Here is a 19,285-nt window from a genome sequence, read left to right as displayed (position 1 = left end):
AAAAAAGGTATTTTCAATAGGATCTTTTATAACACCACCTCTCAGGTACCTCATGCTTTACTGTTTGCAAAGTGTTTTCACATCTACTTGTATCAATTACCCTCAAAGAATGAAGTGGGTTTCCCTATTACTTATACTTTAAAGACGAGGAAACTGTGTCTCAGAGAGTAATAAATAATGGAGTAATAAATATGCTCATCATATTGTTCATTAGCTATATTGAGTTTATAGACCTCCATCTACACTGAATTTATAGAAGTCCATCTTATTCTTAAAAGAATCCCGAGAAAGAAATTTAGACAGCCAGCTTTAGTCACCAGTGGCCCTGCCTATCAGGAGATTCATTTTTATGTTGAACTTGTTTTCTCCAATTGTACTAGAAGTCAATCCCTCCTTGTTCTTGCTCAGTGGAGAAAAAGAATTGCTGGTCACTGGCCTCAAAAATCTGAATAGATTAGTTTCCTCTCTCTTGCCAAATATAGGTCCCAGCTGGGCATTGCTAGAGCTCAATAAGCACATATAGCCCCAACCCAGAGCACCATAAGGACTTGTAGTTATATGCTGGGCTTATTTATCAAGGGTCAAAAGAATATCTCAGCATCAATTACCAACTCTTTTAGCCCTATTTGGTACACAAAAAGAAGATTTGAATGTTGCTGTTTGAGGTTCCCTAGGCCCAGGTCTGGCTAATTTCACTGCCTGTGCTCTTTCTACTGTGCAGTCTTCTTTTTAGGGACTCCATGCTTGGCTTCTTTCAGCAAAAGTTGGCTCACTCTTACCTCTATTCATTCCAGATGGCCTGCTTGGGCACTCAGGTCACAGGGCCAACCTCTAGAAACACACACCCTAGACAGAATCAATTCAGGAATGCGCAGTCACAAACCAACTAACCCACTGGCAATCCTGTTTCCAGGGCCAACCTGGAATCAATGACTTTTAGAGCTAGGCAGTACTTCAAAGAGTGTCACCCCCAAGACCCCATTTTATAGATCAGATATACAACAAGAGTAACTTGCCTAATGTCACCAGATCTCCAGCCTCCTGGACCAGCAGTTTTTTCCCTAACATAACCCCATAGAAGGGGAGAGTAGAAAAAGAAGATTTGGTTTAAAACCTTGCTCTACTACTTACTAAAGGTATAATTATGATAATAATGGTATTGCCTGATATATAGCACTTACTAATAATAATGCACTTAATAATAATGCCAGCCACTATTCTAAGCACTTTACACACATCAACTCATTATCGTCACAGAAGTGCTTTGAGCAAAACCAAAACCAAACCAAACCCGTTGCTGTGAAGTTGATTCCGACTCATAACGACCCTAGGACGGAGGAGAACTGCTCCATAGGATTTCCAAGGAGCAGCTGGCGGATTCAAACTGTTGGCCTTTTGGTTAATAGCCATAGCACTTAACCACTATGCTGCCAGGGCTCCAGTCCTTTGAGTAGACACTATTATTATTCCTATTTTATAGATGAGGAAACTGAAGCTCAGAGAGGTTAAATAATTTGCCAAGGTCAACATTTAGTAAATGTTGAAAACAGGATTGAAACGCGGGCACTGTCTGACTCTAGAGTCTCTGCTCTTAACTTCTAAACTATGCTGCCTCTGAGTCTCAGTTTCTTCACCTGTAAAACGGGAAAAATCCTACACCCCCATCTGCTTCATGAGCACACTGAACCAACAGCTGAGATATATGTATGTAGACGTGAGGGGAGGGCTAATCTAGAAGGGGCTAGCAGCTGTACGGGGCTCTTGCTGCCTGAGAATAGCTCTCCTGTTATAAACACAAGCAGGAGCAAGGGGCTGTTCCTCCCCCATCTTCTGAGTTGTTTTAAAAGTAAACTAAATTTGGGCTGGAAACTGGTTCCAAATCTTCCTTTCATGCACAGAATTGATTTTTTAGTTCCTACAATTTTTTTTCATAAATGTGTGCTTTTCTCTGTTTATCCACTTTCCATCCGACTCTCACTCAATGAGCTTCCACAGGGCTCTGTTTACTATGATTCATCTGCAGTCCTTGACATCCTGAAGATCAAAGGCCCTCAGGGCACCAACACTGCAAGTTCTTCAAGCAATATTTGAAGGTGGTTGCCAAAACCAGACCAAACTCGCTGACTTCAAGTTGATTCTCACTCATAGTGACAGGCGAACTTAGCTTCAATTCTGAGCTTTGGTACTTCAGCAAGAAGGAGATAAGGAACAAACTAGCAGCCAGAAAAACAAACTGAAATGGAGATGTCAGCACATAATTAGACTATGAAAGAGTGCAATCTCATATAAACCAAGGACAAAAGTTTCATGTTATACAGCCTTGAATCTGTTTTCTCGTCTACAAAATGGGGATAATAAATGTATGCCTCACAGGCAGGGTTGTAGAGGGTGAAATGAGATGCTGGATGTATAGTGCCTAGTTCAGTGCCTGGCATATGCTGGTCCACAATAACAGACCCCAGTATAAGACTTCAGAGGAAGGAGGAATCATACATGGCTGTTGAGCTGTAGAAAGGTTTCATGAGGGCACTGAAGCTAGGCCTTAAAGAATGGGTAGGACTGCAACAGATAAAGGAAAGGGAAGGGTATTTGAGGCAGAGAAACAAGCTTAAGCAGTCTCAGATACGGTGACTTTGTGGAATTTGATGGAAAACAAGTAGTAGATTTGAGAAGGTAGGATTGGGGAACGGAAGTGGGGAGAGGGACAGCTGGAAAGGTGGGCTGGGGTTATGTTTGAAGTGTCTCGAATCTAGTTTGAGGAAAAGGAAGAGGTCAGTGTTGATTCTGGGGGAACAATCCTAAGTGTGGTCATTAAAGCATAAGAGTAAGTTAGGAGGAAATGCTCGTTTTGGAAGGGAAGAAGAGATGACAAATTTGCTCTTTGTTTTGTTGAATGTGGGGGGCTAGCAGGACAGGCTGAAGCTCAAGCAAGGTTGGGGGAGACTGACATACAGGTTTGGGAGCCAAAGGCCCAGAAGAGATTGTGGAAATCAAGATAGTTTGCCCTGAAAGAAGGTGCTAAGAAACAGCAACAATGGGAGATGAGGAAGAGGAGTCAGATAAGTAAACAGAAATGGAGCTGTCAGCATATAATTAGGATATCAGACTGCAATCTTGCAAAAGCCAAGGACAAGAATTTCAAGCAACAGGAGCTGATTAATATTATCAAATGGTACAGAGCTATAAGAGGAAGAAAGCAAAGGCCATTTGAAAGTGACTATATTAGGGGCAGAGCCTGGAGGTACAGTGGTTAATGGCTTGGCTACTAACCAAAAGATCAGCCGTTTGAATCCACCAGCTGCTCCTTGGAAACCCTGTGGGGCAGTTCTCTGTCCTATAGGGTCACTATGAGTTGGAATCAATTCAATGGCAGGTGTCTTTTTTTTTTTGTATATTAGGGGCTAAATTCTCTATTCCCAAACAGGTTCACACACATCACCCCCCACCTCCACTCCCAACCAAAGCCCTAACTTCCAACTGTGCCCATCCCTTCATCCTGAAAGCCCAACAAAAATTCAGGAGGTGGTGCCGGTTTACTACAAAAAGGTGCCCAAATAGCTCTTGACCATAGGGCAGTGCCACCATGACTTCTAACAAAATAATTGCCAATCCGCAGGACATTTTAGATGCAGCACCAAATATAAGTTGGTTCTTACTCAGATTGCCAGTGAGTGGGGTACACAGTGTTCCCTACCCTCACACCAAAGACATTTTTGGGCATAAGTAAGAAGAGGGGGAGAGATGCCAAAAGAAGGGATGGGATCATATTTCTTCTTATCCTGATTTCCCAAGACAGTCCTGATTTCAAATATTCTATTCCACTGATCCCACAAATAGGTATATCTGTTATCAGACCCATATGCTCTGATTTTTAACTAGAAATATGATCACCATACCCTGGAGGCATTGGGAGTTTAATGGCTAGGGCTGGTCTCATCATAATGATAAGGCATGTGTCTACAACTAACTTGTAGTGATTAGTGGGCCCTTGCAGGGGCAAGAAAAGTAAAAATGGAAGAAAGGAGGAAGGAGGGGAGAGAGGGAGTAAGAAAGGAAAAGAGGGAGGTAAGGAGGGAGGGAATAAAAACCAAACCAGTTGCCATTAGTCAATTCCGACTCATGGTGACCCCGTGTGTTTCAGAGCAGAAATGGGCTCCATAAGGTTTTAAGGTTGTGATGGTTCAGAAGTAGATCACCAGGTCTTTCTTCTGAGGCACCTCTGGGTAGATTCGAACCACCAACCTTTAGGTTAGTAGTCAAGCGCTTAACCATTTGCACCACCCAGGGACTCCAAGGAGAGAGGAAAGGGAACTTGCATTTGTTGAAAATCTGCCAGACATTGGGTGAGGGGCTTTCTCCTACAATCTCAATTTCTACAGCTCTCCAAGGTAAGAATCATCATTCCCATTTTTACTGAAGATAACCTGTGAGGTTGACCAATTAGTCACCCAGTTAGTAGGTAGTGAAGCAGATATGAATCTGCAGACTACTTTAAGCTTTTCTTTTGCCAATCCTCCAGACTGCCTGTCAGAAAGGCAGAGAAGGAGGGCTCCCAATTGATTTCTCCCTTCTAGGAGACCAGCCCACTCTGTGAATGACTTAGTGCAGTGGACCTCAATCCCCTGGAGGACTTGTTAGAACAAATTGCTGGGCCCCACTCCTAGAGTCTCTGATTTAGTAGGTCTGGGGTAGGGCTTCAAAATTTGCATTTCAAACAAGTTCCTAGGTGATGCTGATGCTGCTGGTCCAATGATCACACTTGGAGAACCACTGCCCTAGAGGACCTTTCTAGTCCAGGCCCTACCCTTACCTCTCCTGGTGGCACAGTGGTTAAGCACTCGGCAGCTAACCAAAGGTTAGCAGTTCAAACTCACCACTCCACAGAAGAAAAGACCTGGTGATCTGCTCCTACAAAGATTACAGCCCAGGAAACCCTGTGGGACAATTCTACTCTGTCCTATAAGGTTGGAATCAACTCAACAGCATACAACAAGAAGTTTAGGTGCTACCCTTGCCTCTCCTGATGCCTCATTCTACCCAGGGATCCACATGCCACCTTGCAGGTTGGGATCCTTGCCTCCAGCACTTAATGCCTGTTTGCCTGGCCCTCCTTGGTAGCTGGTATATATGTCAGAGAAAGGGCATTTGGGGTCATGTAAGGAAAATGTCAAACACCAGGCTATACCAACACAGAAAAAAATCTAGGACCACAATCCTCACCCAGTTTTCCAGAGCCATCCCACTTCTCTTCCTCTTCTTACTTTTGCCCTCTAGCTGAACAGTAAAAAAAAAAAAAGAAACCATTGCTGTTGAGTATTACCCCAAAATACATATTTAATTGGCCCAGGCAGCTGCCAGAAATATTAGACTTTAAATGGCAAGAAGCAGGAGAGGAATGGATTAAATAAAAGAAAGAAGAACTATTAATGTGTTACACAGAATGGCAAAAGTGCCAATTGCCATGAAGGTAGTTGAGCTGGTCCTGCTTTCAAAAAAGTTTCACAGGAAGGCAAGAAAGGTGAAGAGAGGTCTTTGCTTCTTTATGGGGTTTTCTCAGTTTGGTGCCTACCTGTACCCTCTCATAAGGTTCCTGCCCTTACCAGCTAAGCATTGACAAGAGCTAAATTCCTTTTCCTCTTTTCCTTTAAGAACATCTAAAATAGGCTGAAATTTTTATGCTCCATGAGATCACTCAGCTCTCCCCTGAATAAGCCAGATGTCCTCTTAATACAGTCCTGTAAATGGACTCTGATCTTCCTTTCCAAAATGTTCAAGGACAACCATCTCCCCATTTCTAGAAAGGTGTGACCCAGACTGTTATAACAACAGCTAGAATACACGATAGTGTACAGCAAAGATTCAGACTGGCTATTGGAAGAAGCTTTGCCAACAACTCTGCGAATTATCTTGAGCGGTCCCTTTCCCTATCTTGGTCTCAGTTTCCTTATTTGTCAAGTGATGAACTTGAACAAGTTAGATGATTTCTCAAGTCCCTTCTAGCTGTGACATTATATTGAGGCTAACACTTCAGATCAGCACAGGACTGGAATTTCATTAAAGCAGCTTATTTCTCCTCATCTTTCTTTGTGCTTGACAGGATGCTTTACTGCCCTCTACTTAGGAAAATGAGAACTAGGAGCTGACTGGTACCCTCCTGAAGACAACTCACTCAGGCATTGTTGGCAATGCATTAAAGCAGAGGCCAGTCAGAACAGAGGAATGGGTTTTTCACTAGAGCCCTTGACTGCCCCCATTCAAAAGGCAGTGGGACAGTGGTGCGATTGATTACTTTTGTGTGGCCTTTCTAGCCATGGTCTTGTAACTCTCACCCAGGATATTGGGTGGAACTGTGTGATAGAGTAATTATGGCTCACCAAGAGGATTGGTCAGTTTTCCATCATGCTAGGTTTGAAATGAGTCACCCCAGAAATAGGAAAGAGAAGAGCCCACCACACCAAGGAAGGAGAGACAGGCAGCAGAGCCTTGGCAGCAGGAGATGGCGTGATGGGCTTCCCAGCCCACAGAGCGAGAAAAACTAAGTAAAATAGATACAAACATCAATCCTAGAATGCTAAGTACCAAACAAAGGAATAAAAAACTCAGTCAAGTACCTAATGGAGTAAGAAACTGACAGAGAACAGAGAAGGAAAAGAGCTACAGAGTGGAGGTCCCATACTGGTTAATGTGGCTGGATTTGCCATCTTGTGCTACAGCCACCAAAGAATTCAGACAGGGAGTATGGGAAGACAACTTCACAGGGCTCCCAACAAGACAGAGCACCCGATAACCAGGGATACACGCTTTCCCACACTGCATGCTTCTTCCCTGTACAAGGCCTTCGCTGCTGGCCAATGAGCCATGGTCACTCTGCCGGAGATATACCAGCTCACTGCCACCCGGATTTGCCATCTTGGACCTCAGCTACTAAGGACTGAGTACGGGAAGACAACACCATGGAGTACCCAGCAGGAGGCACAGCACCTGGCAAGCAAGCAACAAAACACAGCCAGCCTGTCTGCCCAAACATAACCAAATAAAACAAAAAAGCAGGATGAAGCAATCAAATCTACAATCAGTAAATGAAGAAAATAATTCCTGAATGTCATGGAGACAGCAAACAAGAACAAAACATAAAAAAAAAACAGGAGAGGATGGCTCCAGAAAGTGAACAAAACAAAACACCAGGTGACCTTCTGCTGGAAGAAAAGGCACTGGAAATACTGGATAGGGTATTCACAACTCTAATATTCAGGGTTCTCCAACAGATGAAGGAAAATACAGACAAAAATAAGGAAAAAAGTAGACACAATCTTAGAAAATACAGACAAAATCATGGAAAAGGCAGACGAAACAATGGAAGAAATCAGAAAAAAATGCAGGAACAAAATGTCAAAATAAATAAACATCTAGAAATCACACAAAAGCAGCAATTAGAAATCCAAAAGATAAACAACAAGATTTCAGAAATGGACACTGCAATGTGAGGTTTTAGGAGCAAATTTGAAAACAATGGAAGACAGGATCAGAGAAATTGAAGACAAATCCTTGGATACCACTTGTTTAAGGAAAAACCAGAGAAAAGAATGAAGAAAACTAAAGAAACCCTGAGAACAACATGAGATACAATCAAAAACAAAAATTTGTGTGTGATCAGAGTTCCAGAATGGGGGAAAAAACGGAAAACACAAAGAGGATCATTGCAGATTTGCTGACAGAAAACTTCCCTGATATCATGAAAGGTGAAAAGCCAACTATCAAAAAAGATCAACAAACCCCTTATAGGATAGACCCCAAAAGAAAAACACCAAAACTTAACATAATCACACTCGCTAAAATCAAAGACAAAGAATCCTGAGAGCAGCTCGAGAAAAACAAAAACTCACATAAAAAGAGGAAACAGTAAGGCTAAGATCTGATAACTCAGCAGGAAACGTGCAGACAAGAAGGCAATGGGATGACACATATAAACTCTTGAAAGAAAAAAAAAACTGCCAAGCAAGAATAATATACACTGCAAAAATCTTGCTCAAATATAATAGCGAAATTAGGACATTTCCAGATAAACAGAAAATGAGGAAATACATAAAAACTAAACTTACAAGAATTATTAGAGGGAGTCCTTAAGTTAGAGAATCAACAACATCAGACAACAACCTGAATCTAGCACATAACACAGCATCAGACAGATAACAACCTAGATAATGACTTCTCAGGGATAAAACAAACCTAAAAAATTTACAGCAGGGAACCAGACAGGTCAATCTGTAAATGGCAACAACGTCAGAACAATAAAAGAAGTAATAAATGGTATAGGCACAGAACATTCAAATGGTGAAGAAGTCAAAATAGCCTAGTACTGGTCCAACGGCAGACACATAGAGCAATGGAACAGAATCAATAATCCATCCAACTGTGGTCAGTTGATCTTTGACAAAGGACCAAATTCCATTAAAAGGGGAAAACAGAGTCTTTTTAACAAATGGTGCTGGCAAAACTGAATGTCCATCTGTAAAAATATGAAACAGGAGCCATACCGTCACCATACACAAAAACTAACTAAAAATGGTTCCAAGACCTAAATATAAAATATGAAGTGATAAAAAGCATGGAAGCAAAATTAGATACAATGCTAGGGGCCCTAATACATGGCAATAACTAACAACGCACAAACACCAGATGATAAACTAGATATCTGGGAGCTCCTGAAAATTAAACACTTACACTCATCAAAAGATTTCACCAAAAGAGTAAAAAGAGAACCTACAGACTGGGAAAAAATTTTTGGCTGTGACATATCCAATAACAGTCTAATCTCTAAAATCTATAAAATACTTCAACACCTCAATAACAAAAAGACAAATTATCCCATTAAAAAATGGGCAAAGGATACGAACAGACACTTCACCAAAAAGATATTCAGGAGGCTAACAGACTTATGAGGAAACGCTTGTGTTCATTAGCCATTAGAGAAATGCAAACCAAAACTACAATGAGATACCATCTCAGCCCGACATTACTGGCAGGAATAAAAAAAAAAACAGAAAATAAGAGATCTACATAAGTGGAAAAACATACCATGCTCATAGATAGGTAGACTCAACATTGTGAAAATGTCAATTCTACTCAAGGCAATCTACAAATGCAATGCAATCCCAATTCAGATACTAACAGCATTCTTTGAAGAGATGGAAAAACTAATCATTAACTTCATATGGAAAGAGAAGAGGCCCTAGTTAAGTAGCAAGAAAAAAAAACCCAAAGCACCATTGAAAAAGAAGAATAAAGTAGGAGGAATCACACTACCTGACCTCAGAACCTACTATACAGCTACGGTATTCAAACCAGCCTAGTACTGGTACAGTGACAGACATATTGACCAATGGAACAGAATTCAGAACCCAGATGTAAATCCATTTACCTACAGTCACCTGATCTTCAACAAGGGCCCAAAGTCCATGAAATGGGGAAAAGAGTCTTTTTAACAAAACCCTGCTGGCGAAACTGGATGTCCATCAGCAAAAAAATGAAACAGGACCCATATCTCACACTATACACAAAAACTATTTCAAAATGGATCAAAGACCTAAATACAAACCCAAAAACTATAAAGATAATAGAAGAAAAAATGGGATCAATGCCAGAGGTTCTAATACACGGCATTAACAGGATACAAACCGTACTAACAACAAACTCCAGAAAATAAGCAAGATAACTGGGATCTTCTAAAAATTAAACACTTAATGCTCATCAAAAGACTTCACCAAAAGAGTAAAAAGAGAACCTACAGACTGGGAAAAAAATTTTGGCTATGACAAATTTGACAAAGGTCTAATCTCTAAAATCTATAGGAAAATCCAATACCTCTACAACAAAATGACAAATAATTCAATTAAAAAATGGGCAAAGGATATGAACAGGCACTTCACCAAAGAAGGCATTCAAGTGGCTAACAGACACATGAGGAAAAGCTCGCAATCACCAGCCATTAGATAAATGCAAATCAAAACCACAGCAAGATACCATCCCACCCCAGCATTACTGGCACGAATCAAAAAAACAGAAAATAACAAATGTTGGAGAGGCTGTGGGGAGATTGGAATTCTTATGCACTGCTGGTGGGGCTGCAAAATGGTATAACCATTCTGGAATATGACACGGCACTTCCTTAGAAAGCTAGAAATAGAAATAACATATGATCCAACAATCCCACTTCTAGGAATATATCCTAGAGAAATCAGAGCTGTCACACAAATAGACATGTGCATACCCATGTTCACTGCAGCATTATTCACAATAGCAAAAAGATGGAAACAACCTAGGTGCCCATCAACAGATGAATGAATAAATAAATTATGGTACATACACACAAAATGGAGTACTACATAAGGATAAAGAACAATGATGAATCTGCAAAGCATCTCACAACATGGATGAATCTGGAGGGCATTATGCTGGAGGGCATTATGGATGAATCTGGAGGGCATTAAGTCAATCACAAAAGGACAAATACTGCATGAGATCACTATTATAAAAACTCATGAAAAGGTTTACATACAAAAACAAATAATCTTTGATGGTTCCAAGGGAGGGGAGGGGTGGGAATGGAAAATCACTAAATAGATAAGTGGTAACTTTGGTGAAGGGTAGGGACAGTACACAATACTGAGGAAGCCAGCATTACTTGTCCAAGGCAAGGTCATAATAGCTCCATAGACACATCCAAACTCCCTTAGGGACTGAATTGTGGGCTGAGGGCTGTGGGGACCATGGTCTCAGGGAACATCTAACTCAATTGGCATAACATAGCTTATAAAGAAAATGTTCTACGTTCTACTTTGGTGAGTAGCGTCTGGGGTCTTAAAAGCTTGTGAATGGCCATCTAAGATACTCCACTGGTCTCACTCTGTCTGGAGCAAGGGAGAATGAAGAAAACCAAAGACACAAGGGAAAGACTAGTCCAAAGGACTAATGGACCACAACTACCACAGCCTCCACCAGACTGAGTCTAGCACAACCACCATAGCCTCCACCAGACTGAGTCCAGCACAACTAGATGGTGCCAGGCTACCACTACTGACTGCTCTAACAGTGATCACCAGAGAGCATCCCGGACAGAGCTGGAGAAAAATGTAGAACAAAATTCTAACTCACAAAAAAAGACCAGACTTACTGGTCTGACAGAGACTGGGGAAATCCGAGAATATGGCTTCTGGGCACCCTTATAGCTCAGTAATGAAGTCACTTCTGGGTTTCATCCTTCAGCCAAAGATTGGACAGGCCCATAAAACAAAACCAGACTAAATGACACACCAGCCCAGGGGCAAAGAGTAGAAGGCAGGAGGGGACAGGAAACCTAGTGATTGGGAATCCAAGGCCGAGAAGTGAGAGTGTTGACATGTCATGGGGTTGGTAACCAATGTCACAAACAATATGTGTACTAATTGTTTAATGAGAAGTTAGTTTGTTCTGTAAACCATCATCTAAAGTATTAAAAAAAAACTGACTTACTGGTCTGACAAGACTGGAGAAACCCCAAGAGTAAGACCCCCAAATGCCCTTTTAACTCAGTACTGAAGTCATTCCTGAGGTTCACCCTTCAGCGAAAGATTACATAGGCCCATAAAACAAACAATAATACATGTAGTTCAACCAGATATACGAAACTAAACGGGCACACCAGCTCAGGGGCAAGGATGCGTAGGCAGGAGAAGACAGGAAAGCTGGATGAATGGAAATGGGGAACCCAAAGTCGAGAAAGGAAGAGTGTTGACACATCGTGGGGTTGGCAACCAAGATTACAAAACAATACGTGTATTGTTTAATGAGAAATTAATTTGCTGTGTAAACCTTCACCTAAAGCACAATTTAAAAAAAAATAATAATTTCTTTAGATAGGGTGTAGAAAGAAGAAGAAAAAAAAGAAAAGGTAAATGCAAAGAGTCCAAAGTTTATTAGCAGTTACCAGGGGTGGAAAGGAGGGAGCAGGGGGATAATTGTTAGGAAGCCGTGAGTTTCTGTTTATGTTGACAGGAAATGTGACAATGATTATGGCTGATGGTTGCACAACATGATTAATGTAACTGATATCACTAAACTGTACACATGAAAAACGTCGAATTGGCAAACGTTGTATTGTGTATATTTTCACAACAATAAAAAAAGGGCAGCAAAAAAAACCCCAGAAAATAACAAATCTAGAGAGGTTTCGAGGAGATTGGAACGCTTACGCACAGCTGGTGAGAATGTAAAATGGTACAAGCATTATGGAAAACGATATGGCGCCTCCTTAAAAAGCTAGAAATAGAAATAGCATACGGTCCAGCAATCCCACTCCTAGGAATATATCCTAGAGAAATAAGAGCCATCATATTTTATACGAACAGACATACGCACACCCATGTTCACTCCAGCATTATTCACAACAGTAAAAAGATGGAAACAACCTAGGTGCCCATCAACAGATGAATGGATAAACAAATTATGGTACATACACACAATAGAGTACTACGCAACAATAAAGAACAATGATGAATCTGCAAAGAATCTCATGACACGGATGAATCTGGAGGGCATTATGCTGAGTGAAGTAAGTCAATCACAAAGGAAAAATATTGTATGATACCACTATTATAAAAACTCAAGAAAAGGTTTATACACAGGAAAAAACAATCTTTTATGGTTACGAGTGAGGGGAGGGATGAAAGGGGAAACCACTAACTACACAGCAGACAAGTATTAACTTTGGTGAAGGGAAAGGCAACACACAATATAGGGGAAGTCAGCACAACTTGACCAAGGCAAAGCCATAGAGGCTTCCTAGACTCATCCATACACTTTGATGGACCAAGTTACTGGGGCTGAGGGCTAGGTACCATGGTCTCAGAGGACATGTAGGTCAATTGGCATAATATAGTTGATAAAGAAAATGTTCTATATCCTACTTTGGTGAGTAGTGTCTCAGGTCTTAAAAACTTGGGAGTAACCATCTAAAAAAAAAACATCTAAGATACATCTATTGGTCCCATCACGTTTGGAGCAAAGGAGAATGGAGAAAACCAAAGACGGAAGGAAAATATCAGTCCATAGGACTAATGGACCACATGAACCATAGCCTCCAGCAGCCTGAGCCCAGAAGAACTAGATGGTGCCCAGCTACCACCACTAACCGCTCTGACAGGGATCACAATAGACAGTTCTGAACAGAGCAGAAGAAAAATGTAGAACAAAACTCAAAAAAAAGATCAGACTTACTACTGGTCTGACAGGAACTGGAGGGACCCCTGAAACCATGGCCCCTGGGCACTCTGCTAACTCAGAACTGAAACCACACCCAAAGTCCACCTTTTAGCCAAGATTAGACAGGCCCATAAAACAAACAAGAACACACCAAGGAACATGCTTCTTAGTTCAATCAAGTATAGGAGACCTAACGGGCAACACCCGCCCAAAAGCAAAGACACGAAGGCAGGAAGGGACAGGAAACCTGGACGAATGGACACAGGGAACATGGGGTATAAAGGGAAAGGGGCAGTGTGCTGACATATTGCAGGGATTGCAGCCAACGTCACAAAACAATTTGTGTATAAATTCTTGAATGAGAAACTAATTTGCACTGTAAACTTTCACCTAAAACACAATTAAAAAAAAAAAGAGTATGGTCTGGTTAAGGGCATACATTCCTTTAAAAATGTAGCCAAATGGACGAAAGATTGCACAGATCAGAGAGAATACACATTTCTGGACCACCAACCATAATCCTGTTGGCTGGAGGAGTCTCCCACGCCAGAGAAGCTCCCAATCTGATAAATACCAGCTTGCATCTCCAAAACATCTTGGAAATAGGAGTTACTGTCAAGTTGTTCTGGGATATTTTGGTATCACCCAGGTGCCTTTGACCCTTTACACCAGTATTTCAGTGTGTGGTTCGCAGACCTGCTGTTTAGAATCACCTCAGCATTTTTAAAAAGCAGCTCAAGTGATTCTGAATCATATGTCATAATGAAACCAACTGTTTTAAACTTTCTGGGACCAAAGAATTTGCAGTATAAGAACTTCCCTGTATTGCACTGGGCCATTCTGGAAAACAAACAAAAAACAGAATCTCTGAAGTTCTGTCTCCAGGTTTCTTCTTCAGGTTCCCCCCTAGACTGAGGAATTATGGTAGCTTGTTCAGAAGGATTTTCCAAGTCTTCTTTGAGAGACTCTCTACACCTGCTCTGTTTTACTCACCACCCCCCCCACCCCTGCCCCTGATTTTCAGCACTACAACCACCACTTGCCCTAATGAAAAATTCTAGCAACATCTCTCTATGCTACTCACCTAGGTGAAATTTCCTAGAGCTGTATGCAATCTACATAAGTCAACCTCAAATATTCTAAGAAACAGATTATTAGTAAAGATAATAATAATAATGGACCCAGCAATGTTCTCTCCATGATTTGAGTCAGAAGCATGCCATCCCAAGCTGGAGGCTACTCTAACGCCCAAAAAGTTCCTGTCCTGGATATCATACTCTTCTTGGATTTGCTGTGGGTATTAAGCTCGAGCCACCCACCGGAATCTCTTGTTGCCTCCATACCGAGAGACTACAGCTGGGCAAGACAAGCCTAAGGAAGAGGAAGGAGGGCTCAAAGAGCCCCAAATCTCTGAGGTGACCCATCTTGAGGTCTGCACCTGGCTTCTTTAATTTCTACTTGTGGTTCCAACGAAATCAACCCTGGGAGCCTCAGCGTTTCCTGGACTCTGATTTGAAGGTCAGCCTTGGAGTTTCCTAGGAAGCGGTGGGGGTAGAGCATCTCTAACCTGCTGCCGTCTAGTCGATTCCAACTCATAGTGACCCTATAGGACAGAGTAGAACTGCCCCATATAGTTTCCAAGGATCGCCTGGTGGATTCAAACTGCTGATCTTTTGGTTAGCAGCCATAGCACTTAACCACTACACCACCAGGGTTTCCGGAGCATCTCTAGGTTTCTAGAAAGGTAGAAGAGTGCTAGAACTACATGAGGAAACTGTCCTCCGTGCCTCCCACATGCATAGTCATATACTCATTAACGCCACAGCCAGAGGGTGGGTGGGCAAGACAAAAAGGAGGGAAAGTCTTTTTTTTTTTAAATCCATTTGACAGATGTGTCCTTAAAATATTGTAGGGGGAGGAGGGCTGTAGGCAGGGGAGGAGCAAGAGAGGAGATAGGTTAGAATTCATGGTCTAATGGTTTCAAATGTGGCCATCTTGTCTTAGGTGGTGAGAACAGGAACATCATTTATTCAGGAACACCGTAACCCACTCCTATATCTGGACAAGAGGCAAAAAAATAAATACATTAACATCAACTTAAACTGCCTTGAAATCTACTGAGCATGCCCACCTAGTTCACAGGCTTGCAAAGGCTCACAGCCTTGGCATGTATTCCCAAAGAGAATGTAAGTGTCTCCTGGGGAGTCCTTACAGTCCAGAGAGGAAATAAAAAAAAATTTTTTTTTCAGAAAGTGGAAGATGGTTTCCAGTGGCTCATTGTTTTCCTTCTGCACCTTGGCTCACTGTGAGAGAAAAGACTTCAAGCCAAGGCCAAGGCACTTAGCAGTGCCTCTGGCCCCTGCCAGCAGAGCTTTCTGCTCATGGGTGGGCCATATTCCTGACAAAGTTTCACACAGTCCTGAGCTCCCAGCAGACACCCAGTAAATGGTAGGTAAGAGGATGGCAGAGGCATTCAGTAAGCAGCCACTGGGTCAGGCCCCAGTGGACTTAAACTGGCTGAGCTGGACTCCCCTCAGACCTTGTTTTTAAAGACTTAGATGGAGAAACATGTCATCTAAATCAAGCCTGCCAGAGAGGACACAAGAGAAGCAAAATCAGACCCACCCTCAGGTTCGGCGGCGGGGTGGCGGGGGGTGGAAGGCACCAGGTCTGTGCCTGCAGGAAAAGCGTTTGTGGTTTTAACAAAAGAACCTCAAGTAGATCAGCCAAGCCTATGTAAGGGAGTCTGGGGCTAGGTGAAGGAAGTTGAGGTGGAGAAGGGAAGGGACCCAGGGCAGCTGATTAAGAAACAAAATATTGGTGCCAAGGCTTGAATCTATCTTCTTGACTCTGTATAGGGCTCAAGGGCCTGAAAGGCCAAAACCCAAACCCATTGCCATTGAGTGGATTCCAACTCACAGCAACCCTATGGGGCAGAGTAGAACTGCCCCATAGGGTTTCCAAGGACTGACTGGTGGATTTGAACTGCTGACATTTTAGTTAGCAGTCGAGCTCTTAACTACTGAGCCACCAGGGCTCCTGAAAGGCAGTGCGTTCTTATATTCAGTTTAGAGACACCCAAGTACTAGCACACCTAGTTCAGTCCTTTACAGGTAAGAAAACTGAGGCTTGAGGGAGGAAGTTGCGTAAGGTATCAACCTACTTAGTAGTAGAGCCAAGACCAGAAACCAAGTCTACAGTCTTCTAGAAGGATAGTTTTCAACTATTTTTGGACTGTATATTTCTATTAGTACAAAAATTTTGAACACCTACACCAATATCTACACATTTATTTATAAATTATACATACATATCACTCTATTAGTATAAATATCTCTACAAAAATACAAATTAAATAACATGAGATTAACAATATATAAAGAATTTCTAATATTTTCTCCCTGAGCCTCACTTTGGAGATCACCGTTTTAGACATTTTCTGGAACTCTTTCTTCCCATTGCTCTACAGACAACTAGCACCTGGCTCTCTATCCCTTCAAAGACCACAAAACAGAGCCCTCTAAACCCTGTAGATTAAGGGTAGGAATAACTCAGTATGAAGGCTGAGTAAACTTCCAGAATCTCCTTCCCTACCAGACGTCTTTGCTAAAGAATCTCAAATTCAAATTCACAGTAAAATACAAATACTAGAACTATGGGACAGAAAGAATGGGTTCCAGGCCTGGCTTGGTTACTGACTTGCTGTGAGAACCTGAGGCAGATCTGGCTCCTTTTTGAGCTAGTTGGTCTAGGTTATCTCAAGCTGGAGTCATCTCTGATAGATGCTGCAGCCTTGCTTCTGAAAGCAGGTTTTGACAGGCAACAGAGGGGAGATGAAGAAGACATAGAAACAATGAAGTCAGGATAGGGATAGGGGTGGGATAAAAAGGTCAGAAGACAAAACTTGACTCTACATTTTTGCCGTTGGCTACACCCACCTGGAATGGAACTCTGGTACAGGGATGACCTTTTGGTTCCACTGCCAGAAGGAAGGGCACTGCCTTCTCCATACAGTTCAGGCCCTTGGGTGCAAGCCACCAAAAGTAGCTTCTACTGAAATATTAAGCAGCACTCCTTCCATCTACTTAGCACATTGTAGTTTCTAAATTGGCTTCACATTCATAAGTACACTGTATCCTCCCAGCAGCTCTGGGAGATAAGCAAAGTAGGGATGAGTCATTCTATTTTAAAGATAAGGAAACTGAGGAATGGACAAAGAAAGTCTCTCAGCTAATCCAGGAGCAGAGGCCATAGATTGTCAGACACATAGTACAATGATTTTCTCCTATTAATAAAAATGGCTAACGTTTATTGAGTGTCAGAGAAAAATCTAAGTTTTTATGTATATTAACTTATTGATCTGCATTTTCAAGATGAGGAAACTGTGGTTCAGAGAAATGAAGTGACCACTGAAGGTCACACACCTACTAAATGGCAGGGCCAAAACCAGAACCCAGTTTTATTCTACAACCAGTGCTCCTAACCTGTACTCTCCTTAGCCCACAAAAGGTGCTATCCAATGAGGTATCAGTCAAAGAATCTCCAAAGTATATTTAGGAAAAGAAATATTACCCCCCAAAAGGGAAAAGAGGAATCTATCCACATTTGCTTATATATCCACAGAACATCTTCCTGAAAGGACTCACTGGTGGCTTCTGCAGAGGGAAGATGAGTGGGTGGACAGCAGGGCTGGTAGGGGCACTTCGTTGTGTACTCTCTTATACTTTTTGAATTTTGAACCATGCAAATGTATTTTCTACTCAAAAATAATAAAATACGAGGTGTTCAGGATCAAGTAAGCTGAGGAAATTGTGTGGCTACTTCTTGGCAGGGCTTTGGTGACTGCCCCGAAAAAATATGTGTTGTAAATCCCAACCTCTATAAGCAGTCATAAAATGGTATTATAGTGGTTATAATCCCATTTGAGAATGGGTTGTCTTTGTTATGTTAATGAGACAGGATTAGTGTATGGTGTGTCTTAAATCAATCTCTTGAGATATAAAAGAGATTAAACAAGCAAGTGGAAGAAGCAGAGATGGGAGAAAAGAGATGCCAAGCCACATGAAGATTACCCAGAAGCTCAAAAGAAACAAGGGCCTTCCTCCAGATCCAACAGAGAAAGTCTTCCCCTAGAGCCAGCACCCTGAATTTGGCCTTCTAGCCTCCTAAATTGTGAGAAAGTAAATTTCTGTTTGTTCAAGCTACCCACTTGTGGTATTTGTGTTATAGCAGCACTAGATAACTAAGACAGTGACTAACCCTTCCCTATACATCTCTCTGGAATCTCAAACTTGAAGAACAGAAGGTGCCTCTTCCCCTTTTTCCTCCATTTCCACATCCTCCATTGCTGGTCCAACTAATCCCCCAGAAGACCCAGTTTAATAGTCATTTTGCAAGTGTTTTGAGGAGCACAAGTGAAAAGCAACAAACTGTGTTAAGTTCCACAGCCAATCAGGGGGATACAGAAAAGTAATGCATTAGCAGCAAAACAGAAGAAAGACACAAAAGGCCCTTTTCCCTAAGGCCTAGCATCCAAGGCCTGAGCTCCAAAGATGACTCAGTCTCCTTCCTCTCAACACTCTGCCTCAATGTGCCTGTCCCCCTTCCCTGGTCTGAGAAAGGCAAAAATAAATATGCTAAGAAGGCTCCAGGAAATCTGGCCCAGCTCAAGAGGCTGAGATGCAAAATGGGAAAAGCACACTAAGAGGGAAAAAGTCATCCTGGCTAGGTTTTAGTATCTACATCAAGGCCAGATGAATCAGCCAGATGGTCTCAAGGGGCTCTCTCATCTTTAGCTCTTCAATTTCCACAATTTTATCCCTTAAGAGATGGCAAAATCCCCCACAGATGAAGGCCTTCAAACATATTTCCTCAGAACCCCTTCAGCCTACCCCTTAGGCAGATCAGTCACACAGGGCTTCTGAACCCAGGAAACTGGGAGGGTGTGGAGGTGGCTAAGGTGGGGCAAGTACCACCAGGGATCATCCTAAAGTGGCTTAAATAGGCAGCACAATTCCCTCTTACAGCAGCTTAGCATCTTCTCCAATGC

At 42.0% G+C, this 19,285-nt stretch overlaps 1 protein-coding gene across 17 annotated transcripts in view; it reads right to left on the bottom strand.

Annotated features, from left to right (window-relative positions):
* Positions 1 to 19,285, bottom strand: part of ARHGEF9 (Cdc42 guanine nucleotide exchange factor 9) — a 179,599-nt gene that overhangs the window by 141,060 nt on the left and 19,254 nt on the right. For 2 of the 17 annotated variants that reach the window (XM_064278384.1, XM_023551460.2), the window contains one exon: positions 5,221 to 5,274. The exons of 14 other annotated variants lie outside the window; for them this stretch is intronic. In XM_064278384.1, coding sequence (XP_064134454.1) covers positions 5,221 to 5,238 — 18 coding nt within the window. In that variant the 5' untranslated portion in view covers positions 5,239 to 5,274. One more of the 17 variants, XM_064278392.1, reaches the window with a different exon arrangement.

Source organism: Loxodonta africana, chromosome X, assembly GCF_030014295.1.
Source record: "Loxodonta africana isolate mLoxAfr1 chromosome X, mLoxAfr1.hap2, whole genome shotgun sequence".
Lineage (NCBI taxonomy): Eukaryota > Metazoa > Chordata > Mammalia > Proboscidea > Elephantidae > Loxodonta > Loxodonta africana.
This window is presented reverse-complemented; position numbering and strand designations above follow the sequence as displayed.